The sequence below is a fragment of the Sinocyclocheilus anshuiensis genome, unplaced genomic scaffold (assembly GCF_001515605.1).
Source record: "Sinocyclocheilus anshuiensis isolate Anshui unplaced genomic scaffold, SAMN03320099.WGS_v1.1 scaffold96, whole genome shotgun sequence".
NCBI lineage: Eukaryota > Metazoa > Chordata > Actinopteri > Cypriniformes > Cyprinidae > Sinocyclocheilus > Sinocyclocheilus anshuiensis.
Genome location: NW_015554094.1, coordinates 456,762 through 474,061, shown reverse-complemented (window position 1 = coordinate 474,061; position 17,300 = coordinate 456,762). Strand labels below are relative to the sequence as shown.

The 17,300-nt window shown below is 39.3% G+C and overlaps 1 protein-coding gene across 1 annotated transcript in view; it reads left to right on the top strand.

Annotated features, from left to right (window-relative positions):
- LOC107669442 (collagen alpha-1(XII) chain-like) overlaps positions 1 to 17,300 on the top strand; it is a 79,977-nt gene that overhangs the window by 5,148 nt on the left and 57,529 nt on the right. Inside the window, exons 3-17 of the mRNA XM_016461665.1 lie at positions 1,037 to 1,153; positions 1,825 to 1,968; positions 2,321 to 2,377; positions 3,588 to 3,851; positions 3,968 to 4,132; positions 4,280 to 4,453; positions 4,557 to 4,847; positions 4,936 to 5,538; positions 6,455 to 6,733; positions 6,976 to 7,260; positions 8,085 to 8,357; positions 12,880 to 13,149; positions 14,684 to 14,950; positions 16,143 to 16,335; positions 16,443 to 16,567. Coding sequence (XP_016317151.1) covers positions 1,037 to 1,153; positions 1,825 to 1,968; positions 2,321 to 2,377; positions 3,588 to 3,851; positions 3,968 to 4,132; positions 4,280 to 4,453; positions 4,557 to 4,847; positions 4,936 to 5,538; positions 6,455 to 6,733; positions 6,976 to 7,260; positions 8,085 to 8,357; positions 12,880 to 13,149; positions 14,684 to 14,950; positions 16,143 to 16,335; positions 16,443 to 16,567 — 3,507 coding nt within the window. The remainder of the gene's footprint in view (positions 1 to 1,036; positions 1,154 to 1,824; positions 1,969 to 2,320; positions 2,378 to 3,587; positions 3,852 to 3,967; positions 4,133 to 4,279; positions 4,454 to 4,556; positions 4,848 to 4,935; positions 5,539 to 6,454; positions 6,734 to 6,975; positions 7,261 to 8,084; positions 8,358 to 12,879; positions 13,150 to 14,683; positions 14,951 to 16,142; positions 16,336 to 16,442; positions 16,568 to 17,300) is intronic.

Genomic DNA, 17,300 nt, shown 5'->3' with positions numbered 1-17,300 from the left:
GCTATTATTATCAGAGGACACATGAGCATAACATAGCGGTTAGCAGATCATTGAATGAGAGGGCAGCGTTACCAGAGTTGCCCATTTACCACACCTTGTTACAGCATAGTAGGGCTATTGCAAACAGAAACAATACTGTACTACATCGATGTTTCCTGTCAGCTCGATTTTTGAGTGGACTTTGCTGTTCCGATTCGCATGAACGGTATATGAGTGGAGCACTCACATGGGCCGTGAGCGACTGAGCGGAGCGCACACACGCATAGAGCGGGATAATACGCAGAGCGTCACACCACGTGAAAGTGAATCCTGAGCGGTGAACTAATTTTCGGCAACCAGAATTTCAATGCATCTCTAATTATTGGCGACATCAGAAATTTATATTATATAATAGCTACTTTTTTGAACATTTTAGCAATTTAAAAATATTAAAAAATGATTTTTTACACGGCACCCCTGCTCTCGACAGACGGCACCCCGGTTGGGAAACACTGATCTAGACTAGTGCGTCCCGTGTTACATAACCTCTTTTTGTTTATATATTCACTTGTTTGTAACTATCCTTTATCTTGATATTTCATTAAAGGTTGTTAAAACCCTTTTAAGTGGTTTGCGATGAAAAGTGACTACATTAATGCAACTGCACACAAAATGTCCATTTATGTCCATTGTACAATCAACACTTCTTGTCTATCTGTGACAACATCCTTTCAAACAGTTCAACACAGTGTTTGGCTGCGTTGGATTGACTGCAATGAATGCATGCAAGTCACAAGTTATGGCCCCATGTAATGTTTTGTCGAGGTCTTTGTGGAACGCGCTTTATGTGTCTATGCTTGAGTAGTCAATGGCCCTAAGGTCAGACAGCTCAAACAGATGTCATTTTGACCCAAAATGGCCATCGTCCACTTTGTTCCATGTTGCCTTGAGTCCTTCCCCAACAGGGGATTTTGTCCATAAACGTGTGCTCTTCCCATAAATACAGCTTTTGGAATGGTTTCTTGGAAATAACTTGATTCACCTCCTATTTCCACAGTAATGCCTCCGTCAGACTTGAGGTTTAAGATATTAAACGAAAACACAGTGCAAATGACATGGAAGCAACCGCTGTCAAGAATTGAGGGCTTGAGAGTAGTAGTGACATTGGATACAGGTGGGTAAAAACGTAAAAGCACCGCACATGTTGAAATTATAGCACCAGCATGAAACATTTGCAATCAATTTTACATGTGTGACATGTTTCAGAATGAAAATGTATATTCAACAAGGGAAAATAAATGACAGAACAATTTTTTCCCAATTGGTTATGGATTGGATTCTGAAAAAGTTGGCAGTCCATACAAAAAAAAAAAGTGTAGTATGAAAGTAGCTTTTGACTTCATGTTGACTTGGTAGTGATCTGGGTATAGTGCTAAGGGTTGTTCAGACATGCAATGGTAGTCTCATGATCTACTGCCATTGTGCCCTTGAGCAAAGCACTTAACCTCAGGTTGCTCGAGGGGAACTGTCCCTGTAGTAAGTGTACTGTATGTTGCTTGAGATAAGAAAGCATCTGGTAAACGACAAGTAACCTTTAAACTCGCTGCCACAGGCAACCCTTGAGAAATGTGTTCTGGCGTGCCCTTCAAAAATGATTTAACATGGACTGTTACTCATCGCTTGTCTTGGGAAGTCATTAATGTTTATCTAATGCAGCTCTTGTGTGTCTAGACTAGATTTATCTACTTATAAATTAAGGTTGGCTAGATGTTATTTTCATGTAGATTGTATATCATGATATGACACTTAAACATTGTAAATGCAAATGTTCCCTTCTCTCTATAGAAGAGCCTGTTAAGGAATTCACACTACCTCCATCCGCAACCAAAACCTCCATCAGAGATTTGACCCCCGATGTGGATTATGTTGTTACGATAACTTCATATTCTGGATCGGAGGAGAGTATACCAATCTCTGGTCAAATTACAAGTAAGTGGCAAGTCATCTTATTCCTTGAGTTTTTCCTTTAGTATGTCATGTTGATGGTTCACACTGTCATGGAAGGCCTGGAAAAGCCAGGAAATTTTCAAATTGTGGTTTGGAAAAGTCGTTGAAAATTAATTTGTTTATTTCTAGGTTTATTTGGGGGAAAATCCTTCTATACATTGTACACTTATATATTAGAAATGGTTTCTTGTGATTGCAATCCCTGTAAAATATCTTTATGGAGTAATCAGAAATGACTAGAGAAGGCATGGGAGTTCATTGGCCAAAAGGCCTTTTAATGGAAGGAATTTATTTGCTTTAATATTTATTGATTTTTTTTTTGTTTCTGTTTTAGTCCAATCGAGTGGTTTTGAAGGAGGTACCAGGAAACCTCAGGTCTCCGATGCAGTCAGTAAGTACACACCTCCAGGCTCTTTCCATTGCTATGTGATCGCTGCATTTTATCAGGAGTTTCCATATAAGTCAGTATGCAAATGTGTATATGTCTTTGTTTCTTTCCAAATTTATGACTCCTGATAACAATTTAGCTTGTTAGTCAGCATTAACTTTTCCAGACATGATAAACTGAGCCAACATTTCCAGCATGACTTTTGGGTGAGAGTTCGTAAGCGGCCCCTTTGTGCCTGATTTGAAATTTAAAAAAACAAACCTCTCGCAATGCAGAAAGTGGAAAGCATTACAGCTCTGCTCTTTACAAGAGTGCTGTGACCTCGTCCTCCAGATGAAGGTGAACAGCTTTACTTTTCCTTTCCTACCTTAAGCAGAAGTGGAAAATCCAACCACCCCTCACTCTTGCCCCGAATACCATAATGGTTAGTTAGCATGCCTTCTGCAGACGACTCGCTAACAAAACCCAGTCGTAACGCTCCAGTGCTTCCCTTCTGCTGGCGCAAGTGGAAGATAAGTGAATGTAATTACTGTAATAAAGTAAGGCATGCTATGTTATGTCAACAGCTTCCTGTCCTGTCCCGTCTGCGATAAAGGTTTGGCAACATCTCACCAAAGATGTAGCCGACACAATCCGTTCAAGGGCATAAAATTCCACAAACTGTGGTTGAGGGCAAATATGATTAAAAGAAGAGGAATTTTTCCAAACTGTGTGAAGGAATGGAATTCATTTATGGAGTTCAAGAGTGAGGGAAGGACAAGTAATGACTCGCCTAATAACATTATGAATAGAGACACACACTCAACCCATATGTCAATGAGGAATGAGTTGTAACCAGTGTATATCGCATAATAGATAAATGTGGTGCTGTTGTGCAGGATGTTCCCCTTCTTATTTGTACATGTAGCCTAAATTTTTGTATGTTTTGACTGGCACTCAAGCATACTGTATCAATTAACACATAAACCTTTTCAACATTTATGACATGCAAATCCACTGAATCTGCATGGTGTTATAATACTAAAATATTTGGTCTTTTTCTGAAATAGAAAAAGAGGTCGGAATTTTGAGTTCTGTGCCAAATGTGTCTGGCAAAACTATTAAATGGTTTATATTTTAAAAGCTTTGCATCCTTTTCAAAAATTCATCCCCATTTCCAAAGTCAGATCTGTCTAGAGTTTCTTAGCTTCTGACTTCTAACTCTTTTTCCCAGAATGCTCAGCAAGTGCCATTGCTGACCTTGTCTTCCTGGTGGACGGCTCTTGGAGTGTCGGGCGGGAAAATTTTAAATTCATCCACAGCTTCATAGCAGCCATGGCAGGCGCGTTTGACCTCGGAGAGGACAAGACTAGAGTGGGTGTGGTTCAGTACAGCACGGACACCAGAACTGAGTTTAACCTTAACCAGTATTTCAAACGGGCTGAGCTGCTCAGAGCCATTAACAGTCTGCCATACAAGGGTGGCAACACCATGACAGGTACCAAATTCGCACTTATGTATTCATACTGAAACCTGCAAATAATATTACTGCTGAACAACAAAGTTATAATGTGAGTTTCAAGTCTAAGTGATTCTTTTGTGATTTTTGTGCAGGCGAAGCCCTGGACTACCTGCTAAAAAACATGTTCACGGAGACTGCCGGTGCTCGTAAGGGATTCCCCAGAGTTGTTGTAGTTATTACAGATGGGAAATCTCAGGACCCAGTGGAAGGTTACGCCAAGAGGTTGAAGAACGCTGGAGTTGAAATTTTCACTTTGGGTATGTGGTCATTCATCACTGCTGTTTTTCATGGTCTGGATTTCTTCTGAATTCTCACAGGACTGGGTAGCTTTCAAGAAATCCGTCCGCATAGAAGAAATCCTTGAAATTCTGAGAAATAATGCATTTTTTATTCTTTTTATTCAGGGATCAAAGAAGCAGATGAGGAAGAGCTGAAACAAATGTCTTCAACACCCTACAGAACGCACGTGTACACGGTGCCAAACTTCGATATGATCAAAGCTGTGGAGAAATTGCTCATCACGCAGGTGTGCACCAGTGTGGATGACCAGCTCAACTCGCTGGCTAGCGGCGAGGAAGGTAAACAAACAATAACAATTGTAAATCTGTTTTAGCAGGTTTATTAAACACAACCCCGAGCATTAAACATAACCCCATTTTTCCTCTTTCTGTTTATTTGCAGTCGTTGAACCTGCATCAAACTTACAAGTCACAGAGGTTGCGTCCAAGTCAATGCGGGTGACGTGGGATGCATCTATAGGGGAGGTGACCGGATACAAGGTGCAGATGGTTCCCATGCTGGCTGGCAGCAAACGTCAGGAGCTGTACGTTGGGCCGACTCAGACTTCTGTGAATGTGAGAGATTTGTCCCCTGATACAGAATATGAGATCAGCCTGTTTGCACTCAAAGGTCTGATGCCCAGTGAGGCGGTTATGGCGATGGAGAAAACCCAGCCATTAAAATTAACGTTAGGTGAGGAAAAGTCAGCACTGTTTCACTATCCACTGTAGTCCATTGATTTAATCGCTGTTTGACCCACAAACTTTTTTTTTTTTTCTAGAATGCTCTCTCGGTGTAGATGTACAAGCTGACGTCGTTCTACTGGTTGACGGTTCCTATAGTATCGGACTGACAAACTTTGCTAAAGTTCGAGCTTTCTTGGAAATCCTGGTCAACACCTTTGACATTGGGCCGAACAAGGTTCAAATCAGCTTGGTGCAGTACAGCAGAGACCCACACACTGAGTTCTACCTGAACACCCACCACGATCTGAGTGCTGTGGTCAAAGCCGTGAGAACTTTCCCCTACCGCGGAGGCTCCACGAACACCGGCAAAGCTATGACATATGTGAGAGAGAGGATTTTTGTTCCAACCAGAGGCGCTCGTGCGAACGTACCTCGCGTTACGATTCTGATCACTGATGGGAAGTCCTCGGATGCTTTCAAAGACCCAGCGGCTAAGCTTAGGAACTCGGATGTAGAGATTTTCGCAGTGGGCGTAAAAGATGCTGTCCGCTCGGAGCTCGAGGCGATTGCTAATCCTCCAGTGGAGACCCATGTGTACACTGTAGAGGACTTTGATGCTTTCCAGAGGATTTCCAACGAGCTAACCCAGTCCATCTGTCTGAGAATTGAGCAAGAGCTTCTGAACATCAAGAGGAGAAGTGAGTAGCATCCGATTTTACCACTAACTGCTGTTATATTTGTTGGGCTCTGGGTCTGGATGTGCATAGAACCATATGTTTTGAACTCTGGTTTTGCACCAATTTGTACTAAAGTTTAAAGGGATGGTTGACCCAAAGATGAAAATTCTGTCATCATTTACTTTCCCTTATGTTGTTCCAAAATCATATGACTTTCTTTCTTTCTTTCGTGGATCACAAAAGAACTTAAGCCCCGTTCAGACTACACGATTTTAGCCCGATTTTGCCACGATCTGCTTGACGTAGGGTGTCATGGAGATTCGTATACGACAATGGGCGTCGGGACGCACAATTCAATCGTTTCATCTCGTGTAGTCAGGTTTTCTTTCTTTTTTGGGCTTTTCTGACAAGACAGGGCAAAACACGCTGTTTGCTAGCCATTGTTTGTTTACGCTCATAGCACCTTCTGTCTTGTCTCGCGCTATTGATGACAGCACGCACGTTGTTAATGACGGAATGCGATGAATGGTCGGGTAGCATCGTATAGTCTGATATGTTTCTTGTTCATGACACGACAAGATTTTATGAGTCAAAATCGCATAATCTGACACAGTGACTGTTGTAACCGACAAAAAAATCGTGTAGTCTGAACAGGGCTTTATGTTACAGAATGTCCAAGCTTCTCAATTCCAAACAAGCTCCAAAACGAACAAGTATCAAAAAGTTCTAGTTGTGTGCTGTATTTTAAATCTTACAAAGTCATACCATAGCTTGGCATTGGAAACAGGCCAACTTATAATCTATTAGGTAACACATATTGCCTGAGCATGTAACTTTATTGTAACCTTTTTTGCCAATAAACTGGTATGTGATCAAAGTTCTCTTAGTTACTCAAAGGGAGGAGCCTAATATATTCCAATTCTGCTCTCTCTTCTAGGTCTGATTGCACCCAGGTCTCTGACCTTTTCAGAGGTGACCTCCAGGAGTTTCCGAGCTTCTTGGGTAATGGATGCTGTGGATGTGCAGTCCTATCTGGTGCAATACAGGCCAGACGCCGATACAGAAGCAGAATACATCTCTGTTTCTGTGCCAGGAGACACCCCTACGACTGTCTTACATCACCTTACTCCAGTCACAAAGTACGAGGTCAAAGTTTATGCCCAATATGAGAAAGGCGAAAGCTTTCCTCTATCGGACTTTGAGACCACACTAGAAGGTGAGTATCTGTTCTATATAAAAGTTAGCTAAGCTCATTAGTATTAATGTTCCTTTTGGGACTTTTAAAATAATGGTTTACCCAAATGTTGTTCTTTATGACTTTTTTTCTCTGTGCAACACAGTGTTGAGTTTTTTTTAAAGAATATACTGACCATTGTACCTGGTGACTTTTAGATTAAGCTGTTCTTTAAAAGTTGCAACGGCAACCTTTTTGTGACTCTTATTTTCCAATTTGTGCAGAACAAGGATCCGTGAACAACCTGAGGGTGTCCGAGGAGACCACCAGCAGTTTCCGTGTCTCATGGGGGGCAGCACCTGGTTCAGTGGTGCGGTACAGACTCACGTATGTCCCATATGCCTCGGTCCGAGGGGATATCGTGTTGCTAGAATCTGCAACAGTTGGCCCTGAGACCACCACTGTTTTGCAACAACTTTACCCAGTTACTACCTACCGTGTCTCTGTGGCAGCTGAGTACCCATCAGGCGTTGGGCCTCAGATGCAGATTGATGGAACGACCAAAGAAGGTGAATGGAACAACGTAGAGACTTCCTCTCCTAAATACTATGTCCAGCCAGGGTGATTGATCATTTGAAGGCATAATACCATAGGATTAGTCTGAATTAATTTTACTGGAATTTTAATTGAGAAAGTGCCAGTTCAGGTTTTTTTTTTTTTATTATTCATTGTAAAATGTTCTTGAATTGTTAGATTACTAGTCACAGTCAACTGGATTTACATTTGTTTAAGAGGGATGCCCACTCATTCTGGCATTTTCATCGGTTATTTTCCAGGATTTTCATATCAGAAAACTGGTGTAAAGTTTTGAGCAGCCAAACACCTTAAGTGAATGGAAAATCAAAGTTGATTTTGACAAAAACTCTATGAGACCTTTCCCAGAATTTCTTTCATTGAGTTGGCAAAAAATATCTGTTTGGTTAGGCAGAACCTCTGGGTTCTTTATCAAGTCTGAGAGTAGTTAGTGTCCAAGCATGAGCCAGCTGCGTCTTAGTAGCTGCCTACAGCGATGCAGCTGCAGTCTGTCCACAGTTGTAATCTGCAAAAGATAAATCCCAGGTCATGACTTTTGACGCCTGTGTTAAACTGGAGTTTTATCTCTGCATTGTCTCTGTTCCAGTCAACAGATTAGTTTTCTAACTCCTATTTCATCAGTTTCTTAGTAAGGACATAATTCCTTAAAAACAAAAATCGGAAGTGTGTAGTGATCAGACTTGTGATTTTTCACCTAGTGGATGATAAAACAACTGAAAAGCAACGTTAGACTTACATTGAAGGAGGGACCATTGGGGTTACTTTGTTTCTAACTGCTTTCTCTTCTTACATCTGATAGAACGTGGCTTGCCGAGAGACCTGCGTGTTTCTGACGAGACAGTGTCATCCATGCAGCTGTCCTGGGCTGCTGCGCCAGGAAGAGTCACTCAATATCGCGTGTTTTACCAGCCAACAGAAGGTGGTGAGATGAAGGAAGTGTCGGTTAAGGGGGACACCACAGCGACCTTGCTAAAGAATCTCCAGCCAGGCACAGAATACCAGCTGGCCGTGAGGGCACGCTACTCCTCTGGGTTAGGAGAGCCACTGCAGGGCACAGGAACCACACTAGAAGGTATGGGCATGCACTTAGATAACATTCCTCTAAGAAACACACAATATGTGCAATGTTATCTTGAGGACATAACCCATTTTAGGGGTGGTGTGATGCAACGGTGAAAGCTCAGGGCTTGTAACTGGAAGGTTGCTGGTTCTATCTCAGCAAAGGAGAGAGCCATAAGTCAGGATCTCACACAAAAATTAACCAAGTCTTCTGAAACCATAGCTAATATAATGTAAGATAGCTAAGAATATAGCAAAAATCATGTGGACTACTTTTCTTTTTGCCAGTCCCCATTTATTTTCATTGTTGATCATTAGTAATGATAACATATGGTGGGATCTAACCAGCAAATTTCCAGTTACTATTCCTTTAACCCCAGGCTCCTGTATGCTACTTTGGATAAATGCATGTGCAAAATGACATTAGCACTAAGTCTTCTGAGTACCAGAGGATAAATCCCAGACATATCCCATTAAAAATACTTGAATGTGGAATCGTTGTAATTGTATACGGTTTTGTGTAATGCTAAAGTCCCATTGAACACCCTGTGAGTGCATTGCAGTGCAAGATTTGAGTAAATTTTTTGGATCAGTTGAGAAAGTGCAGCCTTGGAAAGACTAGGGGCATTTTTAACATCCTCAGCTCCTGTCAGAAAGGATAAACAAATAGGTTGAACAGAGTGGAGTGATTATACTGCTCCTTCTTTCATTCAGCCCAGATAAACAGCTCAAAAGTCTTTTGGGGTTTCAGAGGATCAAATCTTAAACTACAGCAACATGGCTACAGTATTTGCAAATGAAATTACCAAGACAAAAGCTTGCCCATGTTCTTAAATCACTGAATTCCAGTAATCTTATGTCACTGAACCTTCAGATTTGAGGGCCAAAGATCAGAGCCCAGAAGGAGTTAAGTGATGGAAAACCTGTTAAGGGGATAGTTTACCCAAAAATCTAAATTCTGTCATCATTGAGCATAAAAGAAATACTCTGGGTTGTCAGGAATACTTTTTAATGAAGACGTATTGACCAAAAATGTGTTCTGAAGCTATAACTCTTCAGTCATGTGGACCTGGTATGGCTCAAATAAAATGATTAACATTTTTCTTGGTATCTTTGCTCATTTGGTTTTGTTTTCACTGCCATTACTTTACCCAGCTCATGGTCATAAATATGGCAGATGAGCAGAAAGGCCATGTGACTGAAACAGATCAGCTTCTGTAGACTTGGTATATATTGCCTAAGTGGTGCTTTTCTTGTCTTTTGTGGCGAGATATATGAGTTTGGAAGAACATGAGGGTGAGTAAATGATGTCAGACTTTTTGGACGAATGATTCTTTAAATGAGAATAGCTGAGTTTGTTTTTGGTAGGCTAGAGATTTGGCCTGGGTTGTTCTCCTCTGTGGACCATGTTGCGGTTTGTGTAGCATGCAGAAGTCCTGTTCTCGAAATCTGAATGACATTGAAGATTGTGAGATGGTAATTTCAGTTCCTCCATCCATCCATTGAGATTTGGTCAGCGGGAGATGGACTAAATGAAGCTCTTTAAAGCAGATAGTTACGTAATGCAGGAAACTATGCAGCTCTGGAACAAAGAGTAGAGCAGTCACCCAAACATCTCTGTTCCTTCCTTTGTGTCCTCAAGAGGATATGCATAAAGAGGAGCATGAAAGATTTCCGTTCTGTCCCCAATCTGATGCAGGTGTGTGTTGACCGGGCTCTGGTCCAGTTTATGACCTAGCGTGTCCATTTGTAGAGCAGAGAAAGTCTACAATCCCAGATGCTACGTACATTTTGAGAGAATTCACGCTGTCTTAGCTAATCATTTCCCTGTCTGTGTGCAGAGAGTCTTCAACAGGTTCAATTACTTCAAAAGGATGATTTCCAGCAAATCACTGAGAAGACCTTGAGAGATTCAGTATAAAAAAGGGAAATGCTATGTGGCGCTATAATAGTTCCCATATTTCTTACTTAAATGTTATTTTTGTTGTTTTTAAGCTGCACTGAACTAAATAATTGTTATATTTTAAAGTCAGAGTGTAAAGGGATTTGCAACCCATTGTAGTTCTGCAATTACTCGTTGAAATAAAATGTCTTTTAAAACGAAAAAAAGTTCTTCAGGATAATTGAAGCGATGTGCAAAATGACTTGTCTTGTATCTGCTGAATCCGTTGCTCTAAAAATGTGTGTCTGTGACATCACTGAGTGAAAACCGTGAAACTAAAATCAGCTGTTTTGTTTCACCATCTCACAGAAGATTGAAAAATGAATCAAAAGGGTTTCCATCTGCATATATACAAAGAAGAATCAAGAGACGTGAGGAGTTATCATAATGTAAACTCAAAGACGTGCACATGTGGAACACGTTACCTGCCTTGTACTTTAGATTAGATTATTTCCAAAGGGATCTTATTTGTATTATATTCTCATTAGAGTAGCACCTGGCCAATTGAAGGGAGACAGATTACAAAGCAGGAAACTATAGTGTTACATACAGATCATTTACATTTACATTTATTCATTTGGCAGACGATTTTATCCACAGCGACTTACAGTTGAGCAATACAACAGATGGTAATTTAAAATAAAGACTCAATCAGCTAGATACAAATGGGCCAACAGGTGACTTTGTTCTCCAGCACCTGGGTATCCTCAGAGGAGGATTGTGCTTTCTGTTTGCCATCTGTCAAACTGACTAATGCGTTCAAGCTGCCATAGCTGTCCGGCCTGTGACCCTAGAGATGTACGGAAAGCACAGATGAAGGGGACAACTGAAAGCTCTTCCAGCACCTGTGCTTTCCCAGTGATTGACACATGAGGTTAAACTTCAAAAACACTGCAGAAAATTTAGTGCATGTGTATGGTCTGTCTCGGCTTTGGATTTCAGAGCAGCACGGGATGCCGGCTTTTTGAACGGAATTGCATCTTTAAATGGATATAAAAGATCGTTTGAATTTCAAGGCTCTTTTAAAGGCAGAGTCAAATAAAATCCTGCTGTTGGGCTGCAGAGAAAGTCATATGAAAGTCGCATGTTGAGCAAAGATTTTAGAAGTCGCATTGTTCAACGAGATGCACTGTTTCCAATTTGTGAAAATTGTGAGGACTTATAATTGTGTCAGGCAAGGATGAGACAGAACAGGGGGAGGGGGAGGGGGGGGCAAGGACAGAGAGAGATGAAGAATGACTAGGGTTTTGAGAAGGTATCAGACATCTGAGAAGGGTACTTAATGGTGGTTTTGTGGGGATTTGCCTTGTTTTGAAAAAAAGCAGGCTGGCAAGCGTTCACTCCTCTGCTTCTTCTCCAAAGCCTCAGAATCCTGCTGTGAGTGTATATTTCTCATGTGTACTAGCATTGTTATTTTTTTGTTTTGTCAATAATGAATATTGTATACAGACCCTCATGTCAACTCATTTCCAAACCTGCGTGACTTTCAGGGTGATGAAGGACTGTCAAGCTCCAAAACAAGAATATTATAGTTACCTAAAACTAAAACCACTACTGTTACTTGAAATAAAATAAACATTTACTGAAACAAAATTAAATAATTAATAATTAAATTAAATAAAAATTCAATTAAATGAACGTATTTTATTTCAAATAATGATTTAAATAAATTTGATGGTTTTAATTTTACTTTTAGATAACTTTAATAACCTTATGTTATGCCAAAGCCTCATTTTTAATTTTCATTTACTTTAACATGATAAATAACTAAACTTAACTAAAACTAAAACTGAAATAAAAATGAATAAAAACTGTATAGACATTAAAAACTATAATAATTATAATATTTAAAGAACTATAACTAATAAAAATGACAGAAACACACAACAAAATTTAAATTAAAATGGAAAATATAAAACAATAGCTTCAAAATATAAAAAAACACTTTCCGTATCCACTGTATATACACTATATTTCAAATGGATTGAAAGTATTGCACAGACATTTATACAGAAACAACCTTTAAATTGGCTGCATCTTCAGTCTATCTTTACATCACTAGAAATGCCTGGAGATCATACTGTATATCTGATGGTACATCAGTCTTCCTGAGACATGTCACATCATTTAAGTAAAAGTATTTCATAATGTGATGTAAAAAATGTGAGTTTGTGAAGTTTATCTGCATGACAGAATGCTTTTGGGACTCTGTGGTGGGTTTTGTAAGATGTGTGTGTGTGTGTTGGTTTTAGACTTTATGACCAGCTGTTAAGTTTAGTTTCACCTGAATGAATTAGTGCTCATTGCAGTCCTGACACACCTGCACCAATGGCACCAGAGACATCATGAGAAATGGTGCATCTGCTTCTAGAAATATATCAGATTATGGCTCAGGGTGATTCTGCTAAAATACAGCTTGGAATGAAATCTTTTTTTTGCTTTTTGGAGAGTAAGTAAATAGACATTTTATCCAATGCAACTTTCAACTTTGCTCCTGAGCTTTCACTTAACCACACCAGCCAGTTTATAACATTCCTCAGTTTCTACCCATAATTTGTGTTTGTTAAAGTCTGTTTTTGTGTGTTGCCTGCAGAAGTGGGTTCACCGAAAGACTTGATAACCAGTGATGTAACAGACACCAGCTTCATGGCATCATGGACGGCCGCTCCAGGAAGGGTGAGGCAGTATCGTGTTCGATGGAGGTCTCTGTTCTCCGAGGAGTCTGGGGAGAAAATGGTGCCCGGGGATGTGGCCAGCACGCTGTTGGAGAACCTCACCCCTGAAACACGCTACCAGGTGTCTGTGTTCGCATCATACGACAGAGGTGACGGAGAACCACTTGTGGGAGAGGAGACCACTGATGGTACGTAAACCTGTTTTAGTTGTTATTTTGTTATTGTAGTAACCCCATATCCTCTAAATCAGGAGTGCATGAGCTGATTAAAGCTAATAATTCATTAAATCATAAAATAATTAAATAGGGATGCACAATTAATTGAAATAAAATGTAAATTGCTATATGGGTTTTAAGGCTGCAATTTGGTCTGATGCACTGCATGTTTCAGAGTAAAGCATGACATTGTGTTAAATTTCCATATTTGTTACAATAATGAAACATAGACTGCATGCGCAATTGCATACTTCTCTGTTATATAGTAGGCGAAAACCATATGAAATGCATAGTATGTCTATATTTACAGTATTGATGTACTGATGGAGAGGATTTGTGAATAGCAGTGAGGTCACATGACAAAGATAATATGACTGATGTAGTATGTCCAGATTACATTCATACTATATATAATGCACTTTTTCATGAAAAGTTGCAAAGTAATTACTTGTAATGACTGTAAAACTCATTTTTGGAAGATTTAATAGTGTAAATAGAACTCATGAAATATGAAACAATTTGGGATGATTGGCTCGTTAAAGGAAGCAGGAGGTTAGGTTGGGTTTAAATCTAAATCTAGCAAACAGCTTCCAGGAAAGAAAAAGGTAATACAGATGTGACAGGACATGCACGCCAGTACCTCAGGCATAGCCATTTAAAGTGCATCAATCGAAGGAAAAGAATGGAAAAGGATGATAAACCTTTTAATCTTAGCTAGTCGAAAAATTATTTAATGTTAGTGTGACTACTTAAAGTTGCGGTTTTGCACTTGGAACCGAATCTTGGCGAGTGCAGTGAGTTTTAAGTTTCTGTGCAGTAGTCACTTGCCTCCGTGTGGAAAAAGTGAGCTGATCGCAGCACGGGTGCAGTGAACATCACCGCTGCGGGAAAGAGCAGATTTAAAGGGTTGCATGTGTGCAAGGCAGCCCATAATGCGAGCCGTATGTTGACTGGGACGCTGACTGAAGCGTGGATGCGTTTTCTCTACCCAACTTAAATCGTACAAACTCGTGGAAACATAACACCAGTGTGGGGATTGAGAGAGTATTGGAAGAAGGAAAACGTTTGCTTCCTTTTGGCTTGCTTGTGGTTTCACGTTGACCTCTAAGCATCCCAGCTCAAGGCTCGAAATTGCGACCATTTTGGTCGCATATGCTCCCAGAGTATGTGCCTTCTGAGTGTTGATACGGTGACCTGTCTGCCGTTCTATGAAACGTTAGGCTACATAACAAAATTAAACTTCATCTTTACATTTTTAACTTTAATGCAGATTTTAGATTGGTTAATATTAGCTGTCAATCACCCAGTCACTGCTTTCCGGGGGAGCTAACTACCGCGGGGAATGAAAAAGGCTGAAGAAGACGAGCACCAGTGCTACCAAGTAAAAAAGTTAATTTCGAGCCCTGCGTCTGTCTTCATTTCACTTGTCAGTTTTTGATTTATCCAGGCCGTTGAGGAAAGTCTAGTAGAAATTTAGTTAAACTTTCTTGTGTTTGTCCATTTGTAGCATCTGAGTCTGCCAAGGCTTTACTGGTGTCTGAAGAAACCGAACGCACCATGCACGTGACATGGAAAGCCGCTCCAGGCCCCGTGGTCAGCTACAGGCTCACGTACGTCCCTGAAGTCGGCGGTAAAGAGAAGACGATGAAGATCCCCGCTAACGTCACCACCACTGTGTTGAGGAAACTGCAGCCCTTGACCACCTACAACATCAAAGTGCATCCCATTTACAAACGAGGAGAAGGAAAAGCAAGGCAAGGAGTAGGAACCACACGTACGTTGGCCAATAATTCAAAGCCCATGAATCACAGATATGTGCAGACACAGGCACACATCACCACTTAGAGTACACTGCAAAAAATGATGCTCATCCAAAGTGTTTTGGTCTTGTTTGAGTACAAAAATCTACAAGTTCTTTAATCAAGATTAAATTATTTGAGAAGTGAAAAGACCTGAGATATCTGAAAAAATGCTTAAAAAAAAAGAAAATTATCTGCCAGTGGGGTCAGAAAAATAAACTTTATTCAAAGGGAAAACAAGATCGCCTTTCTGACCCTATTGGCAGATTTTTTTCATATTTTAAGCAAAAAACATTTCCTTTTGATAAATTTTTCAGTGAAAAAATGATGTTCTTCTTCAGTATTTTTGTCTTGTTTTTTAGTACAAATATCTAACAATTCCTCGATTAAGATACATTTACTCGAGAAGCAAAATTACTGAAGATATTAAGTTGTTTTGTTGTTTTCTGAAAAGAATGTGTCAAAATGAAATGAGTTTAAGCTTAAAACGAGAAGAAAAAAAATCTGCCAATAGGGTCAGAAAAATAAACTTAATTCAAAGCAAAAACAAGATTATTTTCCTGACATTTTTTCTTGTTTTAATCAAAAACTCACTTAATTTTGATTTATTTTTCAGAAAACAAGACTTAATATCTTAGGTCATTCTGCTTCTCAAGTAAATGCTTCTTGATTTAAGAATGTTTAGACATTTGTAATGCAAAACAATACATAAATTCTGAAGAAAAACATAATTTTTTTGTGGTGTGGTATTATGGATTGGAACAATTAAAGTGTTCAACTTCAATGCATAACTCCTCCTAAATAGTTTTTGCTACATGAATTGTGCATTTAAGTATTCTTAATTATGATCAAACTTAAGATTTTCACCTTGAATGATAAAACAGGCAAAAAACACAGACTTCAATTGTAAGAAGGACCTGAGCCGTATCAAGAGACCAGAATATCACACTATTCAGACTTTTGGCTTGGTCCACTAAGCAACTACACTAGCAACTGCATGGCAATGTGTAAAAGAGCATCCTAAACACCTTTACAATTGCATAGCAAATGTCCTGAAAACCACTCAAAGCGCCTTAGCATCATGCAAGTCACATTATTTACTCAGAAAATGTCAAATCTAGTGATTAAATTAGCAAATGCTGATATCTGTTACTCTTCATCCTGCAGTGTCACGATTTAAAGCCCCAAGAAACCTAAAGACCTCTGAACCCACCAAAACCAGTTTCCGTGTATCCTGGGATTCCGCTCCCGGTGATGTACGAGGGTACAAAGTCACTTTCCATCCCAGTGGTAATGAGATTGATCTGGGAGAATTTCTAGTTGGGCCATACGACAACACGGTTGTTCTAGAGGAACTCAGGTAATTTTTAGAATCAACTTTAGATGTTTCTCTTCACATAAAGATGCTAATCATACTTCTTGTTTTTGGGTGACACATATGGTTTCAGTTTTATCCTTCATTCACAGAGCTGGAACAAAATACTCCGTTGCTGTTTTTGGCATGTTTGATGGAGGTCAAAGTATGCCGTTGGCAGGGGAGGAGAAGACCACCCTCTCTGATGCACCTGAATCTCGTCCTGTTGATTTCTCCGGTATAATCTCAGCACATCATGCATACTGTAACATCACATATGAATGTTCTTAGCATGCACTTTCTGTTGAGAAATAAAAGTTTAAAAGTATAAAAAAAAACAAAAACAAGTCAAGCGTTAAGGTTAGGACAACAAAAAAATAAGCCATTAAAGCAGAATTGAGTAAGGGAGTCTAGATTTATTAGTGCAGTACAAATATTATAAATATTATAATGATATGTTTTAATAAATAAGTGCATGATAAATATAAAATATATAAATATTAATTATATAAAACAAATACATAACAATGAAAAATATAAATTATAATATTTTGTATTTATATTATAGAATTATAATTTATACTTTTCATTGTTTCATATTTCATCGTTTAATGTATCCTCAATATTATTAATATATTTGGTATATATGTGGTATATATTGGTGGGTATATATTGGTGGGTATATATATATATATACAGTGGGTACGGAAAGTATTCAGACCCCCGCATCTTTCCCAAAAAGACTCATGGCTGTATTAGATCAAAAGGGTGCTTCTACTAAATACTGAGCAAAGGGTCTGAATACTTAGAACCATGTGATATTTCAGTTTTTCTTTTTTAATAAATCTGCAAAAATGTCAACAATTCTGTGTTTTTCTGTCAATATGGGGTGCTGTGTGTACATTAATGAGGAAAAAAAATTAACTTAAATGATTTTAGCAAATGGCTGCAATATAACAAAGAGTGAAAAA